General features: G+C 39.0%; 2 protein-coding genes across 4 annotated transcripts; both read right to left on the minus strand.

Moving 5' to 3' along the window:
• Positions 1-77: 77 nt before the first annotated feature.
• On the minus strand, positions 78-12,014 carry LOC131469165 (sodium-coupled neutral amino acid transporter 3-like). 3 transcript variants are annotated; one of them, XM_058644076.1, is made up of 17 exons: positions 11,924-12,014; positions 10,273-10,405; positions 8,557-8,669; positions 8,391-8,475; positions 6,960-7,075; positions 5,612-5,685; positions 5,425-5,517; positions 5,230-5,311; positions 5,036-5,118; positions 4,800-4,858; positions 4,552-4,689; positions 4,309-4,388; positions 4,115-4,215; positions 3,813-3,937; positions 1,670-1,814; positions 1,467-1,570; positions 78-1,386 (listed from the first exon to the last, which is right to left on the minus strand). In XM_058644076.1, exons 3-17 carry the CDS (start codon positions 8,595-8,597, stop codon positions 1,282-1,284), a joined length of 1,431 nt encoding a protein of 476 aa, XP_058500059.1. In that variant the 5' UTR covers positions 8,598-8,669; positions 10,273-10,405; positions 11,924-12,014; the 3' UTR covers positions 78-1,281. The 3 variants fall into 3 exon arrangements, with proteins under 3 accessions (XP_058500059.1, XP_058500060.1, XP_058500058.1); XM_058644077.1 differs by lacking the exon at positions 11,924-12,014 and adding an exon at positions 10,554-10,633; XM_058644075.1 differs by lacking the exons at positions 10,273-10,405; positions 11,924-12,014 and adding an exon at positions 8,841-8,933.
• A 967-nt stretch (positions 12,015-12,981) lies between these two features.
• Positions 12,982-16,973, minus strand: apex2 (APEX nuclease (apurinic/apyrimidinic endonuclease) 2). Its single transcript, XM_058644074.1, has 6 exons — positions 16,788-16,973; positions 16,579-16,662; positions 15,071-15,251; positions 14,719-14,862; positions 14,401-14,470; positions 12,982-14,232 (listed from the first exon to the last, which is right to left on the minus strand). Exons 1-6 carry the CDS (start codon positions 16,900-16,902, stop codon positions 13,105-13,107), a joined length of 1,722 nt encoding a protein of 573 aa, XP_058500057.1. The 5' UTR covers positions 16,903-16,973; the 3' UTR covers positions 12,982-13,104.
• Positions 16,974-17,091: the final 118 nt, after the last annotated feature.

Here is a 17,091-nt window from a genome sequence, read left to right on the forward strand (position 1 = left end):
GTACTCTTGTTCTTCCTCTGCTAAGATGACTTCTCTGGTTTTTTTTCATTTCATTATAAATTAAAGACTTAAAACACTTTGTTTGTACAAAGACATTTTATTGACAACATTCAAATTAACTTAACAATAAAGAGGATTTAAAGCAAATCTTCAAGACAAAAAAAAGATCACTAACTTAAATTCATGGGTCATTATTCACCATAAAAACACAGTGTGTGTTTAACCCTGAATTTGTAACTGGACTTTGCAGAACAGGATTTTTTAAAAATAGTGTGGTTTTTACCCATTTTAATATGACACAATAAATATATTTGGTTTGCAGCTATGCTGTCTTTAGGGACACATTTGAGACTTGGAAATTGTACAAACCACTTTGTTTGTCTTTGCTATGCATGTGATTTTCAGTAACTGTGTTTGACCTTCATTAATAGCAGCAAAACCTCCACAAACAGCACCGTATCTGTTGGATCACCCATAAAAGATCGCCTCAGACCCAACTGTGATGACAATAACCTATACAATAGTTAAATGCCATAATATATTTAAAGAACATATCACATTATAAACACATTATTAAGTCAGTTCCATGTACAAGCTACTGTGAGTTGTATTTCGATAGACAGGAATGGTTAGTGTGGAGCTGCAGACTAACCCTTGATGGCTGCATTTAGCTGAATCCGTGGAAGTTTAGGGAAATTTAGAATTTGGACATGTCTAAATGTCATTAATATACATTGAAACAGCAACAGATAAAAAAAACAAAACTAAAATGTCTCATTTTGTTTCATAAAAAAAAAAAAAGCAAGCTCCTAAATCCCTCATCAAATTGCTATCATGAAAAATCTGAAATTGTAGGGAAGTAGACTGGAAGTAGTTTAGGAATGACTGAGCTTTTGTGGAAACTCTATATATCCATACACTAAAGTGGGATTTCCAAACTCTAAAATGGGATTTCCATTTGAGTCACACAGTTCCCATTCATCCTTATTGCTGTTACTTCTTTCTGGGCTTTTACATGAATCCAAATAGTATCCTTGCTGCAACCAGTGACACATTGTTTTGTATTCTCATGCATCTTTGTTTTCTCCTCCATTTTTCGGACCTTACTGCCCTATCACTTTTATTTTTTTTTTAGTAGGCAAAGGTCCTTCACATATCTTTCATCACGTGTGGCCAAACCTGGCTTTGGATGAGATCTCAGCACATTCGGGGTAATTTAATGGCAGGGAGCTTTAGTTGACATTCTTTTCCTCATTCAGTTTCTCTGTTCAGTCATGGGAGTTAGTGCCCACCTCCGCTTCTAGACTCTCCACTCACCCAGTCAGTGATGATAAATGACAAACTCATGACCATAAAGATGAATCCCAGTGCAGCAAAGCACGCAGCCTACAAGAGAAACAATACGTTAACAAAATACAAAGGCATTTCAATTATCCTGTTTCCTTAAAGAAGAATCCATCTTGTACCTGAATCTTGGGTCTGGACATTAAAGGCTCCTGTTCATTCGGAACAATACGGACGTAGAAGATACCAGGTAGGATGAAGATGAGGGAAGGGGCAGATGTGGCTCCTGCAGATGTAGATAGGTGAGGGTCATTTAACAGCTTATGATACAAAAGGCGGTGCATGAGCCAAGACCACACATTATTTTGTTTCCACGTGTACGTACCAATGATGCCAAAGATGTCACGGATGCTGGGCACAAAGATAACAAGGAGGTTGACCAAGAAGATAAGACAAAACGCAATTAAGATGTGTCTGGCCCAGTGGAAAGGTTTGTCAGGGAACAAGATCTGCAGCAAAGCTCTGCGGATCTGCAGGGGGGAGACAGAAACGAAAGAAAATGTATTTTATTTTACAAAAACACAAAGTCCATCAAGATGAATCAACAAAATTACACAGAAGAAAAGGTTTGTCTTTTTTTTCTTATCTCCCCAGCTGTTGTTCATCCCAACTAGTTTTTTGACACTTAAGCACTCCATGAAGGCAGAAAATATTTGCTATGCACATAACGCTATGTATTTAAGCAAGAAGTTCAACATACACGTGCACAATTATTAGGCAAGTAAGTATTTTGACCTTAATGTCATTTTTATGCATATTTTCCAACTCCAAGCTATATGCGTGCTAATTGGATTTTTCAGGTGATGTGTATTTGTGTAATGAGAGAGGGTGTGGCCTAAAGTGATCAACACCCTCTATCAAGGTGTGCACAATTATAAGGAAGCTTCTTTATCTCAGTGAGATGCAGCGCTGAACACTCAATCGTTTTGTTGCAAATAGTCAGCGGAATAGTTGCAAGAAAAGTGTGGAGAGAAAAAGACGCAAATTAACTTCTTAAGACTTGAGAAGAATTAAATGTGAAACTACTAGGAACACAGTGCCAGTGCGGTCATATTCCAGCAATGCACCCGACCTGAAGTGTCCAGACAAGTACAAGGTGTTCAGGGCTCAGAGACATGACCCAGGTACGGACGGCTGAAACACGACTTGTACGTTTACATGTCAAGACAGGGCCAAGAAATATCTGAAGACAGACTTTTCAAAGGATCCAAGAGTGGCTCTTGACGGACCAGATGGGTGAGCCTATGACTGGACCACTTCAAGTCCAAATTTAGAGTTTAATTGTTATTCTTACTGAGATGGGAACTTTTTGGTTTTTCATGTAGTTGCGTAAAAATACTTCACATTAACCACTGCCTGATAATTCTGCACAAATAGATATTATCGTGAAAAAGCCAAAACTCACCCTTCCTTATATATAATATTCTGGTTTGAGGTTTATTTACATTTTGACTGAGAGCGCTGTATTTGTTCACACATAAAACAACATTCAGAAAACAACTTGCCTAATAATTTCATGCAGTGTACTTAAAAGTTGCAACATAAATGAAATGTAGTACAGTAAACATTTCATGCTAATACTAAGTTATAGTTTAACTTTTTTTTAGGAAATACACTCACTCCCGGTAGAGAAGGCAATGCTAATTTGGCTGTCTTAGCTTAGCTTTTTGTTTTGCTTTGCTTAGCTTAGCTTAGCTTAGCTTAGCTTAGCCTAGAAACAGGATGTCTCTGTCCAGAGCTACACTAAAGCTCCTCAAAGGCCTCACAGGCCGCTCACACAGCCATTAAAAGTTTAAGGTCATGACACAAATGACATAATGTGTATAATTTGTGAGGCTGGTAGATAGTTAGTCTATATGCTAAGCTAACCAACTTGTATCCTTGGCTTCATACTGAATAAGCAGACAGTAGAGTGGTAAAAAGTGAAGAGACATATTGGTTTCAATTTCAACACTGCATTTCTCTAAATTGTAATTGATATTTATGATCTATTTGACACTGAATTCTTAATAAAGTGGATGTTTCAAACATGAATATGAGTGAATATCTACATGAAACATATAGATGACAATAAATGCTGAAATGTTTCCATAGAGACTGAAACAGCTGCAAGATTCTCTCTGGTGGCATCAATGTGGTGTAGAGTGTGTTAGAACTAAATAAAGATATGAAAAGCTGAGGTTGTGAGTTAACAGTGTACTTAGACATTGTTTTATTATGAAGCAAGAAAATAATCAATAAAGGAACAGATCTCACGCCTAAATGTCAATATTGAGGTTTGTCTATCATAATGATTAACAATTCATTCTCTACCACTAGAGGTCCTCATTTGCTTGAATACAAATTATATGATGTCTCCAATCTCACTTAAAATCTATTATTTATCCAAATATAACTTAATGTAATATTTTAAATGTATTCATTTTCTCTGAATTTTTCTCACAAAACTGATTCCATGAATATCTTACCGGAAACAGAACCACAGGGACGGTCAGCGTGACGGCCACCAGCACAGCCAGACGCACACAGAGAATGAGGACATCCCGGGGGCCCAGGCGGCTGTAGGTGTGTAGCAGCTCTGACTCCACACCACCTTTCCACAGAGAGACAGACAGACTGTATCACACATGGTCTCCTCCAGTGCCTCATTACCAACACTGGAAAATGCATATGAGCTCTAGGTACAAGTGGGTCATTCAATTGAAATCTTGCCACTCACAATATTAGAACAAAGTGACCTTTCATTCTGGCGGAGTAAACAGTGTCTTACCATAAAAGGTGAGGTAACCGAAGACGGCAGTCATTAGGTACATGAAAAACATGGCCAAGATGGAGATGTTGGCAACACCCTGCATACGTTTCTTGGTGGCACTGGGGGGAAAAGGCAAGCAGAAATACTATGTGAAATTTTACTAAAACGTAAGCTTCCTACTTGTTAACACATGAGAAAAGGAGGTGTCTTACTCTCGTAATTCAGTGTAGATTGGCAGCACCTCTGGGTGGCAGACAAAAGCAAAGGCCAGAATTGGGATGGTGTAAGCGGTCTACAAGCCAAATGCAACAAAGTTCAATGACAAACCTGCAATTAACTGTTTTTCAATGGCCAATACTGATGTTGACATAACACTCTGCACTGCTGCAGCCAAGATATAAAAATACAGCTGACATATCACAACACCAAATTGTGAAAAATGATTTTCCTCCAACCTGTGAGTTGATGGTAAACATTTTAGCCTCGCAGAAGTCGTCTGTCAAGTTTACGCCATGGTGGTGATCATCATAACCAGACGTGTTATTCTGCGTGTCCTCCAGCGGACACGCAATGTTGAACTTCTTGTAGATAACCTAGGGGTTTCACAGGTGGATTGGTGGTTAATTAGATATATATGATAATGTTTAATGGCAGAACAGCTGGTAATGTTGTACGTATGTTTACAGGCTCTTTGATGACTCACCGAAATGAGGAAAAACACCATGCAAGAGAGGGAGAAGCCACTTGTATAGCCAAGGTAACCTGAATTACAGTGAGAAAATGAATTATTTATGGTCACAGATAGAAGACGCATATCGGAAGTGATGATGACGCCATAACTTGAAAGTAAACACAACAAAAACTACTTGTCGAGACACGATGTACATGGGAGAAGAAAGGGTGATTATAGAAAATGTGACGACAGAATGGAGAACATACCAAGTTGTTTCATGAGTGCAAGAGGAAGGATGATGAAAGCGCTAACAATGATGATCAAGAAGTTTCCATTCAAGTACCACTCTCTAAGAAATGATCAAACAAATAATAGATGAGAAAAAAAATCAATATTCCACAAAATTTAAAATGATACTAATAAAAATGGAAAATCATAGGGAGAACATTTAAATACTCACCCACTGCTTTCGTCATTTTCAAGAAAAGCTTGGATAACGAGTGGGAGCTCAGATTTGATGATGAAGAGATAGCTGGACATTGCTAAAAGGAAAGGGAGAACCCAATTCATGTGTGCTTAATCTTAAATATACTTTCACTGACAGATTACAGGTATGAATATAACAATATAAGGTCATTTAGTAGCATCAAAGTACCTCCAATATTGTGTATCGTAATAACAACGCCAGCAACAACTTTTCCTGGAGGGCCAAAAGCACGATTTCCAAGCTGCTCATAAGCCCGGATCCCTGAAAACACACAAGCATTATATGTGTGAGTGATGGCGTAGAGAGAATTAGCTACGTGGCTACACGTGTTAAGTTGAGTTTAGCTTTGATTTACCAACAACTCCAGCACTTCTCAACAGGAGGTGAATCGAATATGCAGAGAGAATGGCAATGAACACCAACAGGATACTGAAAGACAAAAAAAATGAAAGAAACACATTTGTTTTTGAAACAATCTAGTAAAAAATAACATAGTAAATGTGTCAGTGGTGATTTGAAACTGGGCCCAAACCTAAACACATAAAGACAAAAGGGAAATGAATGCATGAATATCTTTATTTCGCGAGATCATGATCAGATTATGCCAATAACTGAAAAAGGAATAGGCTGAAGCATGTGGCTTATTTTTGCCTATCCTGTACAACATTTCAAACTTTTATTGACCCCAAAAGAGTTTTACATAATTTAATTTCATCATTGAGTTTGTTCCATCACTTTACCCCCAAAACTGACACACATCTATATTTAATATTTGTTCTCACTTATAATCCTTGTATTATAATTCCCTTCTCTTAGTTTAAAGAATGTCTGAATGCAAACGGGAAGGAGGTTTATTCACCGCACAAAAGAATATCTCTGGTGTTTTAGAATATATAATGTCTATACGTTTTAACATAAAAGATCCTAGGAGAAACTGACGGGTGGATTCTTTTATAAACGTATCTTTCTTTTTCATGCACACAAGAGAGTTTGGACAGGCTTTAGTAGACACACAAGCACGCACTCTGCCACACAGCAGAGGGCTGATCCAAGCAGGCGTGCCTTGGATCTGACCACCGGTCTAAATTTAACTGCTTAAATCTGATTTAGAGAAGCTTGTGCATGTGTATGAGCTCTAATGTACAATGTGACAGATCAGGCTTAGTACAGTAATGGTTGTCTACGCAGCTTTAACACTGACAGCTCACACAGGAGCCAGACAAACAGACCGAGGCAAGTCAAATCTTCACACACAAATACCTGTCCTAACACAAACACACAGTCAGATGAGAGAAACATCCCTTAGGCCCTACTTGTAGCCTTTTATAGATCCTCTGCTGACTATTTCCACACTGCATCTACAAACACAAACTTCCTTAATACTTGACTAAAACTCATATTTTAAAATCGTTAACCAAACTTTAAAACCCATAAATATGGGATGTTGCATAAACCATCTTGTGCTAAAATGGCTGAAATTAAGTAACTTCATTTTGAAGTTATCGTCACCAGCTCACACACCAGACAGTCATACTCCTGTCATCTTTGCATGGCAGGACATAATGTGACAACTTAAAAGGGAAAGTGTGATGAGCAAATAGTGTGTGTATACATACATACATATATACATATATACATATATACATACAGTCAGGCACAAGGTTTCAGCAGAAATGGGGACTGTGTTTTGGTTGCATACTCACATAAAGAGAATGAGTCCAGTGTTGGACATCGCAAAAGCCAATCCCAGAATTCCACTGCCCATAATGGCGTTACTGAGGTTGAAGACGGACATGCCAAATGAAGTCTTTCCCTCAAACTGGAAGACAACAGGAGACGTGCAACGTGGTCAGTACATAGACAACAATTCCACAAACGGCATACAGTAGTTTGCTTGCTGCACTTACTGCTGCATTAGTCCCAGAATGTTAACGTAACTTAGTTGTGCCAGCGAGCCCAGTTTCAGAACATGTACAAAGCACAACAGAGGGCCAGTAAAGACATGGACAGTAAAGACTGAGTGCATCCCACTGACCTGTGAAGTAAGTCAGTGGGATGTGTTTCACTGTGGGTCCTCGACCCCCTCAGTGACACTTTGTAAAGCAGCGCTCCTACTTGACCCATAACACAGCTACGTGCCATTTCCACTCCGTCACCACTATAACTCTTTTAAAAGTGTTAACTGTTAACTGACTGTGATTAGATCAGTAGTCGTAAGAGAATAGATTCATACAAAACAATACAATATTTTTGTAGAATCTTAAGATAAAATGTATTTAGTATTTGGACAGTTTCAATCAAGAGAAAAGTAACTATCACACGTGTGTGCTCAGCTACTCAACCTTTTAAATCCAATATTGCACTAATAGTTAGTGTCAATCCATCACTTATCAATTTACATTAGTATACAACTGTTATAAAACCTGACTGAGAGATAACACAACATTGTTTTAAAAATATCTGAGATAGTAGTGTTTTAAAAAAAGTAAACTAAAGGTCTACACATATATAATTCCTATATACAGTCTATGACACAGGTTTCAGACTGAACGCTACATGAAAGGAAGAACAAATACATGTGCTTCAATGTGATCATATGAACACATTGTGTGTCATGACAACAGGATGTTTAACTATTTGCAAGTCAACAGTAATAATACAATAATGTCCTTGTCATTTCAAATGTACACTTTTTAAGAAATAGAATAAATAAGAAAAGCACACGCTTGTGCCGTACAATTCAGAAACATTTGGCATTTGAAATTTAGTAAAAATACATATGTCTCTCTGACACACACACGCGTCTGTCTCGCATTTTCGTCCGTTGCTCCCGCGAGGCACGCGGCGGCGAGAAGCTCCACAGACGCCACGCCCCGCGACCACGCACAGACGGCGAATCACAAAAGCGCATCAACGTTTCGAATTAGCAGCTAATTTTTAGTTTAAATTGGTCACTTTTGACTAAGTTTGGAGTAGAATAAGCAGCTGGAGATGATAAAAGCGTGCGCCTTAGACCAAGTATGCTACATATTCCTGGTTTGAGTCATACACGGTTGGTGGTATCTCTCTCTGTCTCTTACAGACACACACACACACAGTTGTGTTACTAACAAACCAAACCAAAATCCACTTACATCTGTAAAGTGGATTTCTTTCTTTGTGCCTTCTTTATGTGGCAGAAATTCTTCATGTTCTGCCATGGCATCAAGTCCGTCAAACCTACAACAATAACAACAAATGAGTGTCAACAGCACCTTTTCACATTATAGGCTATAGCAATAGCTCATTCGTGAACCTCACCCGTCCTCCTTGACATGACCATTAATCTTCTCAAGCTCCATTTTGGTTCCCGCTTGAGACACTTTTAAATAACTGCCTTTTGCTGAATGGAAAGAATCCTCTTCTTGTGTTTTCTGCAGGGAAAAAAGAGACAGAAACAGTTGAACTTACCAAACTCTGGAGGTTTTGGTGTCGGCTGGGAGCTGCGTTTCCAACACACACCTCGGGCAAATACGTTCAGTCAAATACCAACATGAGGACTGAACTCTCTGAACGTGTTTTAAAATATTTCACATGTGCATCACCTCTTGAAATCTTGTCTTAACTTGCCACAGATGGGACATCTATATGGTGAAAATTGTGATATACTTGTGCGATATGCTGTCGTTAATGTAACAGTGGGGAGGAAGCTATTTTAAAAACCTCTCAGCCATCTAAAGGTTAACACTGTGCTTTAACTGAGAGAAGCCACAGCACTTAGGGAACAGTGAAAACGACGAGCAACAAGACTAAAAAGGAAATGCCATGTAGCTTTAAAAGTTCTTTAACGCATCCCTGTAATTTATCCTGAGATAAATCCAAAGTATTTATGACATTTGTGTCTTCTGGCGATACAAAAATCCTTCTCCTCCCAACCGCAGATATGAAGATAAACACTTCCAGATGTTAAATAAATAAAATGATAATATCCATATTACGATCTGACACGTTTGCGTGGAGATGCGAGTCCATTTAAAGCCCGTCTGATACGAGAGGGCTTTAAATAACAAACGTTGTCAGAGGACACACTGTATGTTGATCTAATCTACCGTGGGCCAAACAAAGCTGGCATGGACATACTCTGGGAATGAGCGTAGGTCTGTGCTCCTGCCACAGGGTCATGGGATACTTCCCTTCACTGTGGGCCCCGACTGCCCTCAGGATTCTCACATCTGACCCCTAAACACACACGACACATTCATTGTGCCATTCCTTAAGAGTTTTACACACAACTTTTTCTTCACTATTCCTACGCTCAACGTTGAACGTTGAAAAATCCATACAACGTGGTACTTGATAGCAGTGGTTGGGCCACAGAGACAAACAAAGGCTTCCTGTGTAATGTGGTGTCATTTAGACAAGATACGTGGTTCTCTCCCCCCCCCCCCCCCCCCCCCCCCCCCGTGCACTGGCCTTGGGTCCAGTTTGGCGAAATTAAGCTTCTTTGGCAACATAACCCAAGACTTTCCCATGGCTTGTCGCCAACACAAACATTCAGCAACACAGTGACTCAAATGTCAGGAGGAACATTTTCAATGTGACTTTCAACAAGAAAGGAAAAAATGTCTGGATTGTATACTCTGGTTTCTCACACAGGAAAAGAGAGCAGTTAGTGCTTTTTTCAGTGAGGTGGAGCTGGAGAAACTAGACAAACCAAGTGAACTCAAAACTTGTTCCACATACACAGTTTCAGTGGCTGAGCTCTCAAGACTGTGGAAACAGTAAAGAACTTGAAAGACACACTAAAAGTTCTTAGTACCTGTATTTTCATCTTAATTAAAACACAAATCTCTCCCCCAACAACCTATGCTAAGACATTAAATTAGACTTTCACAACAGTTTTATCAATGAAAAACACACGTTCAGCCTTTTCTTCCAGCAATGCACACCACATGGCTCATGTCTGATGCAAGAGCAGCTTACTATGACAGTTAGCCCTTCTCCTCGCACACACACACGTCTTATACACATACTTACCCTCTGGGTAAAGAAAGGACCTCGTTGTCTGTTCTTGGTATTCTGGTAGAACAATTCCTTTTACAAATCAGCTCAAATTTTCTGACTCCAATGTTTGTATACAGCTGAGCTCTTAGTAGTCTCTTCAGAGATCCTTGGTAGAGAAGAAGGGAGAGAGAGAGTAAGAAAGATTAGAGGCTGGGAGGGGGCAAGAGGGAAATGGGAACACCCATACTTAACCCTTTGTTAAACCTGTTACAGGTAGTATCACAGTTACAAAGACACAGTAGGACTGCACTCACCAGGTGTCTACATTATAAAAGGTGGAAACACAGAAGCCAACAATGGACAGGAATTGTCTGTAGTTTCCAGACAGTCGTAGCAACCAAATCAACAAGGATTCTGAGGAATCTTCCCAGAGGATAATTACCATGTCACTAGAAATTGTGAAAGTAGAAAGGAGGGGCAAAATTGTCGTCATCGGCAATTTGCATCCGGCTGAAGGCACAGTCATGCTAATTCATTTAGGAGGTAGGTGTGTTTTTAAGGATTACCAACATGTGATTGCACTCCAGAGAGAGAGAGTGTGCATGTTTGCAAGTTTCATGTGCTTGATCCAAAACAAAGGTGAGCCGATGTAAGAGTGGGAATGAACTTTACGCAGGTGTGTCAAACTCATTTTAAGTTCAGGGGAAACAACAACATTTTTTCCTTTTGTTCAACATCTATATTTTCAAAAATCCATCCTGGGGGCCGGATTGAACCCACTGGCGGGCCAGTTCTGACCCGCGGGCTGTATGTTTGACACCCCTGAATATTATTTCACAACGAGAAATACTATATTTTTCAGTTCCAGATACCTATAAATGATTAACTTAAGATATGTAATATTGTTTAAATTGCACTTATTTTTCTCAAGAAATTTCAGGTTGATCATAATGTGTTTTATAAAAACGATACTTCATCAAACGTAGAACAAAGGGAAAATGTTGTTCATAAGTTATTATGCTATTATTTTACTGGTCCACTTGAGATCAAATTGTGCTGTATGTGGCCCCTGAACATAAAATGAGTTTGACGCCCCCTGATACATCCTGTCACGGTGTACAGTGAAAACACGTGCTCAGACCAGTCCACGACTCACAAATCTTCTTGGGGACATTTCAGTTGGCTGATTAACTTCAACTTAAATGACATGGGCGTTGCTTGCCTGCAACCCACATGTTCTTTATCTCACCATGACACAATTCAGTTCCATGGAAATGATAATTTTGTCAACGACGAGAATTTTTTTCACGAAAAATATGCGATCAAGATGATGAACCGATGAAGAAAAAGTAGCCTCAAATGGTCATTCTAAAACTCTACAATAATGTAACTGATAAATACATTCAGTACATCATACATGAAATACCTGCTCTGTGCTTTGCAAACTGCCAGCATGTCAGACTGTGAATGTTATGCGTAAACATATATAAATATATATAAATATATATATGTGTATATATATATATATATACATATATAGACTTAATACTTTTAAAGGTTAAAGGAAAGGTCTGATTTCAACTGCCAATATGCAATACATTATCACTGAAGATGAGCCATTGTAACCCTAACCCTGAGGCCCAGAGTGTGAAACAGATGTTTAGTGAGTCCATTATGTACTCACCTCTGGCAACGTCCAGACAGACGGATGTTTTCAGTCTAGTCAGATGTCACAGGGTAAATGTTAAAAACCTGCTTGTTGATTCATGTCCACGTCATGAGGTTTTCTGCAGCCATGAGAGGACGGAGAACAACGGAAGGAAGAGGCAGGTTGTAAATTGCGCGGGTAAAGAAATGTACTGCCAAGCTCCTCCTCGTTGCTTTCAGCTGATCAAGCCACATATGGTGCACTGACACTTCATGAAACATTTTTAAGAGGCACTGTAATCCCTTTTTTATATTTATATTATGGAAACTTGAAGTGGACAAATAAAACCAATATTGTGATTACTCTGTTTACATACTTCCATCACAGAGGTTATTCTGTGGCTATGCAGCTGGTAGTGTCAGTAAAATGTGTTGCAGTGGAAAGTTACTCGTCTTCTCTTCTGAGCTCACGTCACTGTCACCATCTAGTGGAATATTGACTTATCGGACGTCAGAGGCCACAGTTTTGTAATTCATCTTTTATGTGAGAAAGCTGTGGAAAAATGTACTTAGAAATTCCCAGGGTGAAAAATTAAGTATCAAAATAAAGGCTCAAATAAAAACAAACACACACAATACAACTAGTAAAAGTGCTTAGAGATTGCAAACCTCCAACTATGCTGTTCAGTTTCCCAGTGTCAGTACTCTCCCACACCTCGCGAGGATAACCACAAATTAAAAGAAAATACTTGAATCCAGATCCATGTCTTGACAACCACCAAAATTAAATCCTATCATTCTTGGGCCCCAACAATCATCCACAGAAAATGTTATTGGAATTATCATTTTTTAGGTATGCTGCTCACAACTGCCGGGGCGGAGGAAATGACTACTTGTAACATTTAAAATATTAATAAAAACAATAAATTGCCTGACTGTGAGCAGCATAACTTAAAAAGTAATGAACAGATTTGGATGAAAGATTTGGGGGATGTAGGTTGGATTTTGGTAGTGATCTGGATACCAATGGTTCTCCAAGTGCTTTAGTTTACTAAACAGTTTCAGCTCAAAAAGTAAATACAATGAGACTCAAAGTTAAAGAACACTATTGTTTATTATTTATATAGCTAAGAAAAAAAACACTTATTCAACACTTAAAATCAGTGAAATGCTTAGACGTCTACTGTATGTAGTAGTCTTTTACATGATATGACAATGTCACTTCCCTTTGTCGACCCATGCAAAGAAATTACACCGTGCATCTGGGTTGGAGGCGTGGCCCTGAGGACGGGCACAAACAAAGAACTGCTTGCCCATGTTTGGCCCCTCCTTTTTCACCGTACGAAGCACACAGGCTTCGCCGTGGACCTTACAGGAGGGTGGTTGAGGTGGTCCATGAAGAAGTGACTTCCAAAACCCAAGTGACGCCCCTGGGTTGGTGTTTGAGTCTCCCACCGTGGGCAGTGGGGTTGGATGTTTTGTCTTCACCTGTTTGTCACATTTGTCTGTCTGTGCAGGACGATCACAGAATGGCTCTGCACGTTCAAGTACTCCGTCTCCGTCTGTGACCGAGGAAACGTTGCCTCTTGTTGCCGACAGTTTTGTTGAGGTAATTTCATCCAGGCTGGGCATTTTTTCACACTGTGAGACAGGCTCTTCAGCAGGGGGAACACCATTTGTGACTTTAGGTTTGAAAAAAGAAAGGAGACTGCCTTGGGGCTTTGATGTAGTCTTTACTGTCTTTGTCTTTTTCCCCTTTGGGACAACAGGATCTGATGTTAATACCCGCTTCTTACCAGATATGTTTCCACCTCTGATTGGGTGCAAATTCTCCCTCAGTTCCCCCTCCTCTTGAGATCCAGGTAATGTATCCCTCTGTTCAGCATGAACTGATTTCTGGTCCACTTTGACCAGGAAGCGGGAAAGTTTCTGCTGCTTGCCAGTAAACTCTGGAAGGTAGCGAGTACAAAGAGGAGGAGGTTTGACACTAGGCAGGACAGAGCAGCTCAGTTGTCCCCATACTGGGCAGTGATCTGACCCCTCCACCTCTGGCATGATGTCTGCTGCCACAAACTGCTCCCTGGTCAACTGGCAATCAGCAAATATATAATCAATGCGAGTGCCATAGTTGGTCTGCCGTGCGCCGGTGAGAGTGGACCAACACGTGAAGGCGTTTGTTCGAGTTGGGTGGAAATAGCGAAACGTGTCAACAAATTTTCCGCCATGGGTGGAATCTGTTATCTCACACTCTTCATTGGGTTCTTCTTCTTTTCTGTCTTCGTCTGGTCTGCCACTGTACAAAAAGCCATTCAGCCATTTCCTCCCAGGGTTTTTATCAAAATCATCCTAAGTAATGAGAAAAAGATTTGGCAGAAATAAAACATTGCTATTTTATTGTAATATTCAATTACATTATAGGAATAGTTTGCCATCTTACAAAGGTGTGTGGTGTCAATCTTGACATCTAAGAGAGCACAATATTCCCTAAAAAGCAAACTGAAACCTCTTACTTACAATATCACTGGGGTCACAGTGATCTATTGGTCGGTGGGATGTATTTACATCTCCTAAAACAATCACATGGCTGAAAAATAATGGGAGAAAATTACTTTTTTAGCTTTGACAATATACAGATTATATAAAATATGACATTTTCATTTTCATTTGTGTCAAAATTATGTGCCACAATAGGTATCCATCTTTGGTCATAAATTATATTGATCTGTGTTAGTAAAAGTAAATGAGCACATTTCCATTAGGACAATGTCTGAGATAAAAGCAGGATATACCTTCCTCTTTTCTCAGTTTGTGGAAACTTTAGTAAGGTCTCACCTGCCATTGTTCAGTAAAGCTTCAGCCCGAAACTGGAGCAACTTGTAGAACTGCAGTTTGAACAGTTTCCGCTCTGGCTTTTCAGGGTCAGCACGGGGACAGTACACATTTATCACAGTAACTGTGACTTCTTTTTCTTGACACCTGTGAGGGAAATAATGAAGGTCAAAAACAGCTCTGACATGTATATAGCAGATGTTGTGGCAGAGGTATTTACAGATTAAAAGTACAAGCACAGTGGCACCTCTAAATCAGTCTCCCATTTGAACTGAAAATGATATATTTGTGACATTTTTGAAATGTAAAAATACAATTAGAGATAAACAGATAAATAAAAATTATCAAATCTCACATGATGCTGTGCTTTGTGATGATGGCTCGTCCTTCATTATCTAAAAGCTGCAACTCCTCACTTGAAAACTCAGTGTGGTCACCGCAGCCTCCCACCGCACCTTCATGGTTGGTCAGCAGACCTGTGAGACCCTCCTCAGCAGCAAAAGGAGTGGCACTGTCCTTACAGTAAGTGGCAACTCCTGTACACATTAGGAATATGACGTTAGTTTGTGTACTTCCCCTGCATAACCAGGCTAACTTTGAAGTGTTGCTGTGCTGTTTTTTTTTTGTCCGTGGGTAGTGCAGATGAAAAAGGACCAACACGGCAAGGGACCTCAAACAACAACAGCAGTGAAATGGAAAGTATATTTCACAATTATACAAAGCCATTTTAGGATGTAGGTTAAAAGCAGTTTGTGCTAAACTGCTGTTAATGCTGGCACGGTAAACATTTTTGCTTTTTGTGCTGTCTTGTAGATGTTACAACTCATTTAGTGATGATAGTAATGTTGTTAGACTTGTATATTTTGCATTCTGCTATTAGTGATGTAGAGAAGTGGATCTTCTGTATACACGTCTTGAAACCAGTTTTCTGTTTAAATGACGTGGCTGTCGTACGTATGTACATATAAATATACTATATACACACGTCACATCATGTACTTATCGTGAAGACGCTGCAGCAGGAGCAAAGCTATTAAGAGTATGAATTGTATAGGCCCAGTATTGAATTTAACTGCTAACTTATCAGTATCACACAAAAACAAATGAAAACCACGTTTTATCTGGTGGCTGGGAAGAAGGCCATTACTAAGAAGTGGCTCAAGACTGATGCCCCAGCTGCAAACATTGGATGTCAATTATAGATGATATTCTTGTGATAGAACATCTTGTATATTTAAGTTGAAAATGGAAGACCTCTTTGTAAAAAGATGGGGGAAATGGTTGACATACAAAGAAAGATATGATTAATAAGAATGGTTAGACATAATAATGAAAACTGCACACAGGCGATGTTCTTTTTGTTTTGTTTTTCGTTGTTTTTTATTTATGTGCCTCGATCCTCAAAGATTGTATGACAGTGTATTGATTTCATCTGATAACATTGTCAACTAAATAAATATAAGTTGTTAAAAATAAAAACACGTTTTACACAATCTCATTCATTACATGGAGTTCAAGATGCACTGATACATGTGCTATTGAGTGACCTGAAAGGCGCTTTTAAATTAAATGTACTATTATTATTATTATTATTATTATTGTCTTACACAGAAATAAACAAGGTATCAATGCAAGTACATGCTTGCTTTTTCTCCCTATTTACTTGTAAAGTATTCATAGTACAAAAATATAATATTACATTGAAAATGTAGATTCAAACTACCTGGAACAATTAAGATTTAACTTAATTGTAGTAGTTTTAATATTATTATTCGTGATAAATTAAAATTAGATTGGCTTTCTGCATAGGTAAACTGAATATAATTTAAAACCAAAATGAACTGTTGTGATTGTATAATTAACCTGAATAGCCGCTGCGTCCTCGGCTGTAGCTGAAATAGGAGTTGTAGCCCTCAACAATGGCCGTTCTTTCATCAAGCAGGTCCCCTGTAGGGAGACACATTTGTTGTTTACCTTATTTAAAACACCTTTAACACCAAATATACATATGTATTATTGTAAGTGACGTAGGCCTAGCTTCGTTTAACAACCCCCCTAAGCTAATCACTTACTTGTCACTTTGGTCTCCTGAACACAGATAATGTCTGCGTCTAGTGAATCAAGTGCATGTTTTATGCCTCGTCTGAAAGTCCTGATACCGTTTATATTCCAGGTTACGATCTTCATGACTGAAATGTGCCACCACGGAAGTAAAAAGGAAGTAGTGAAATGTTCGAGCGGAAGTGTATTTCTTTTTAACTAATATGTTGCTTTTTGTTCCTATGTTTTGATAAAATGTATAATTTACATGTGTGTTTGGTTTTCACGTTAGGTTAAATAACACACACAATATACCCATATAAAAACAAAATAAGC

Source organism: Solea solea, chromosome 11, assembly GCF_958295425.1.
Source record: "Solea solea chromosome 11, fSolSol10.1, whole genome shotgun sequence".
Classification (NCBI taxonomy): domain Eukaryota; kingdom Metazoa; phylum Chordata; class Actinopteri; order Pleuronectiformes; family Soleidae; genus Solea; species Solea solea.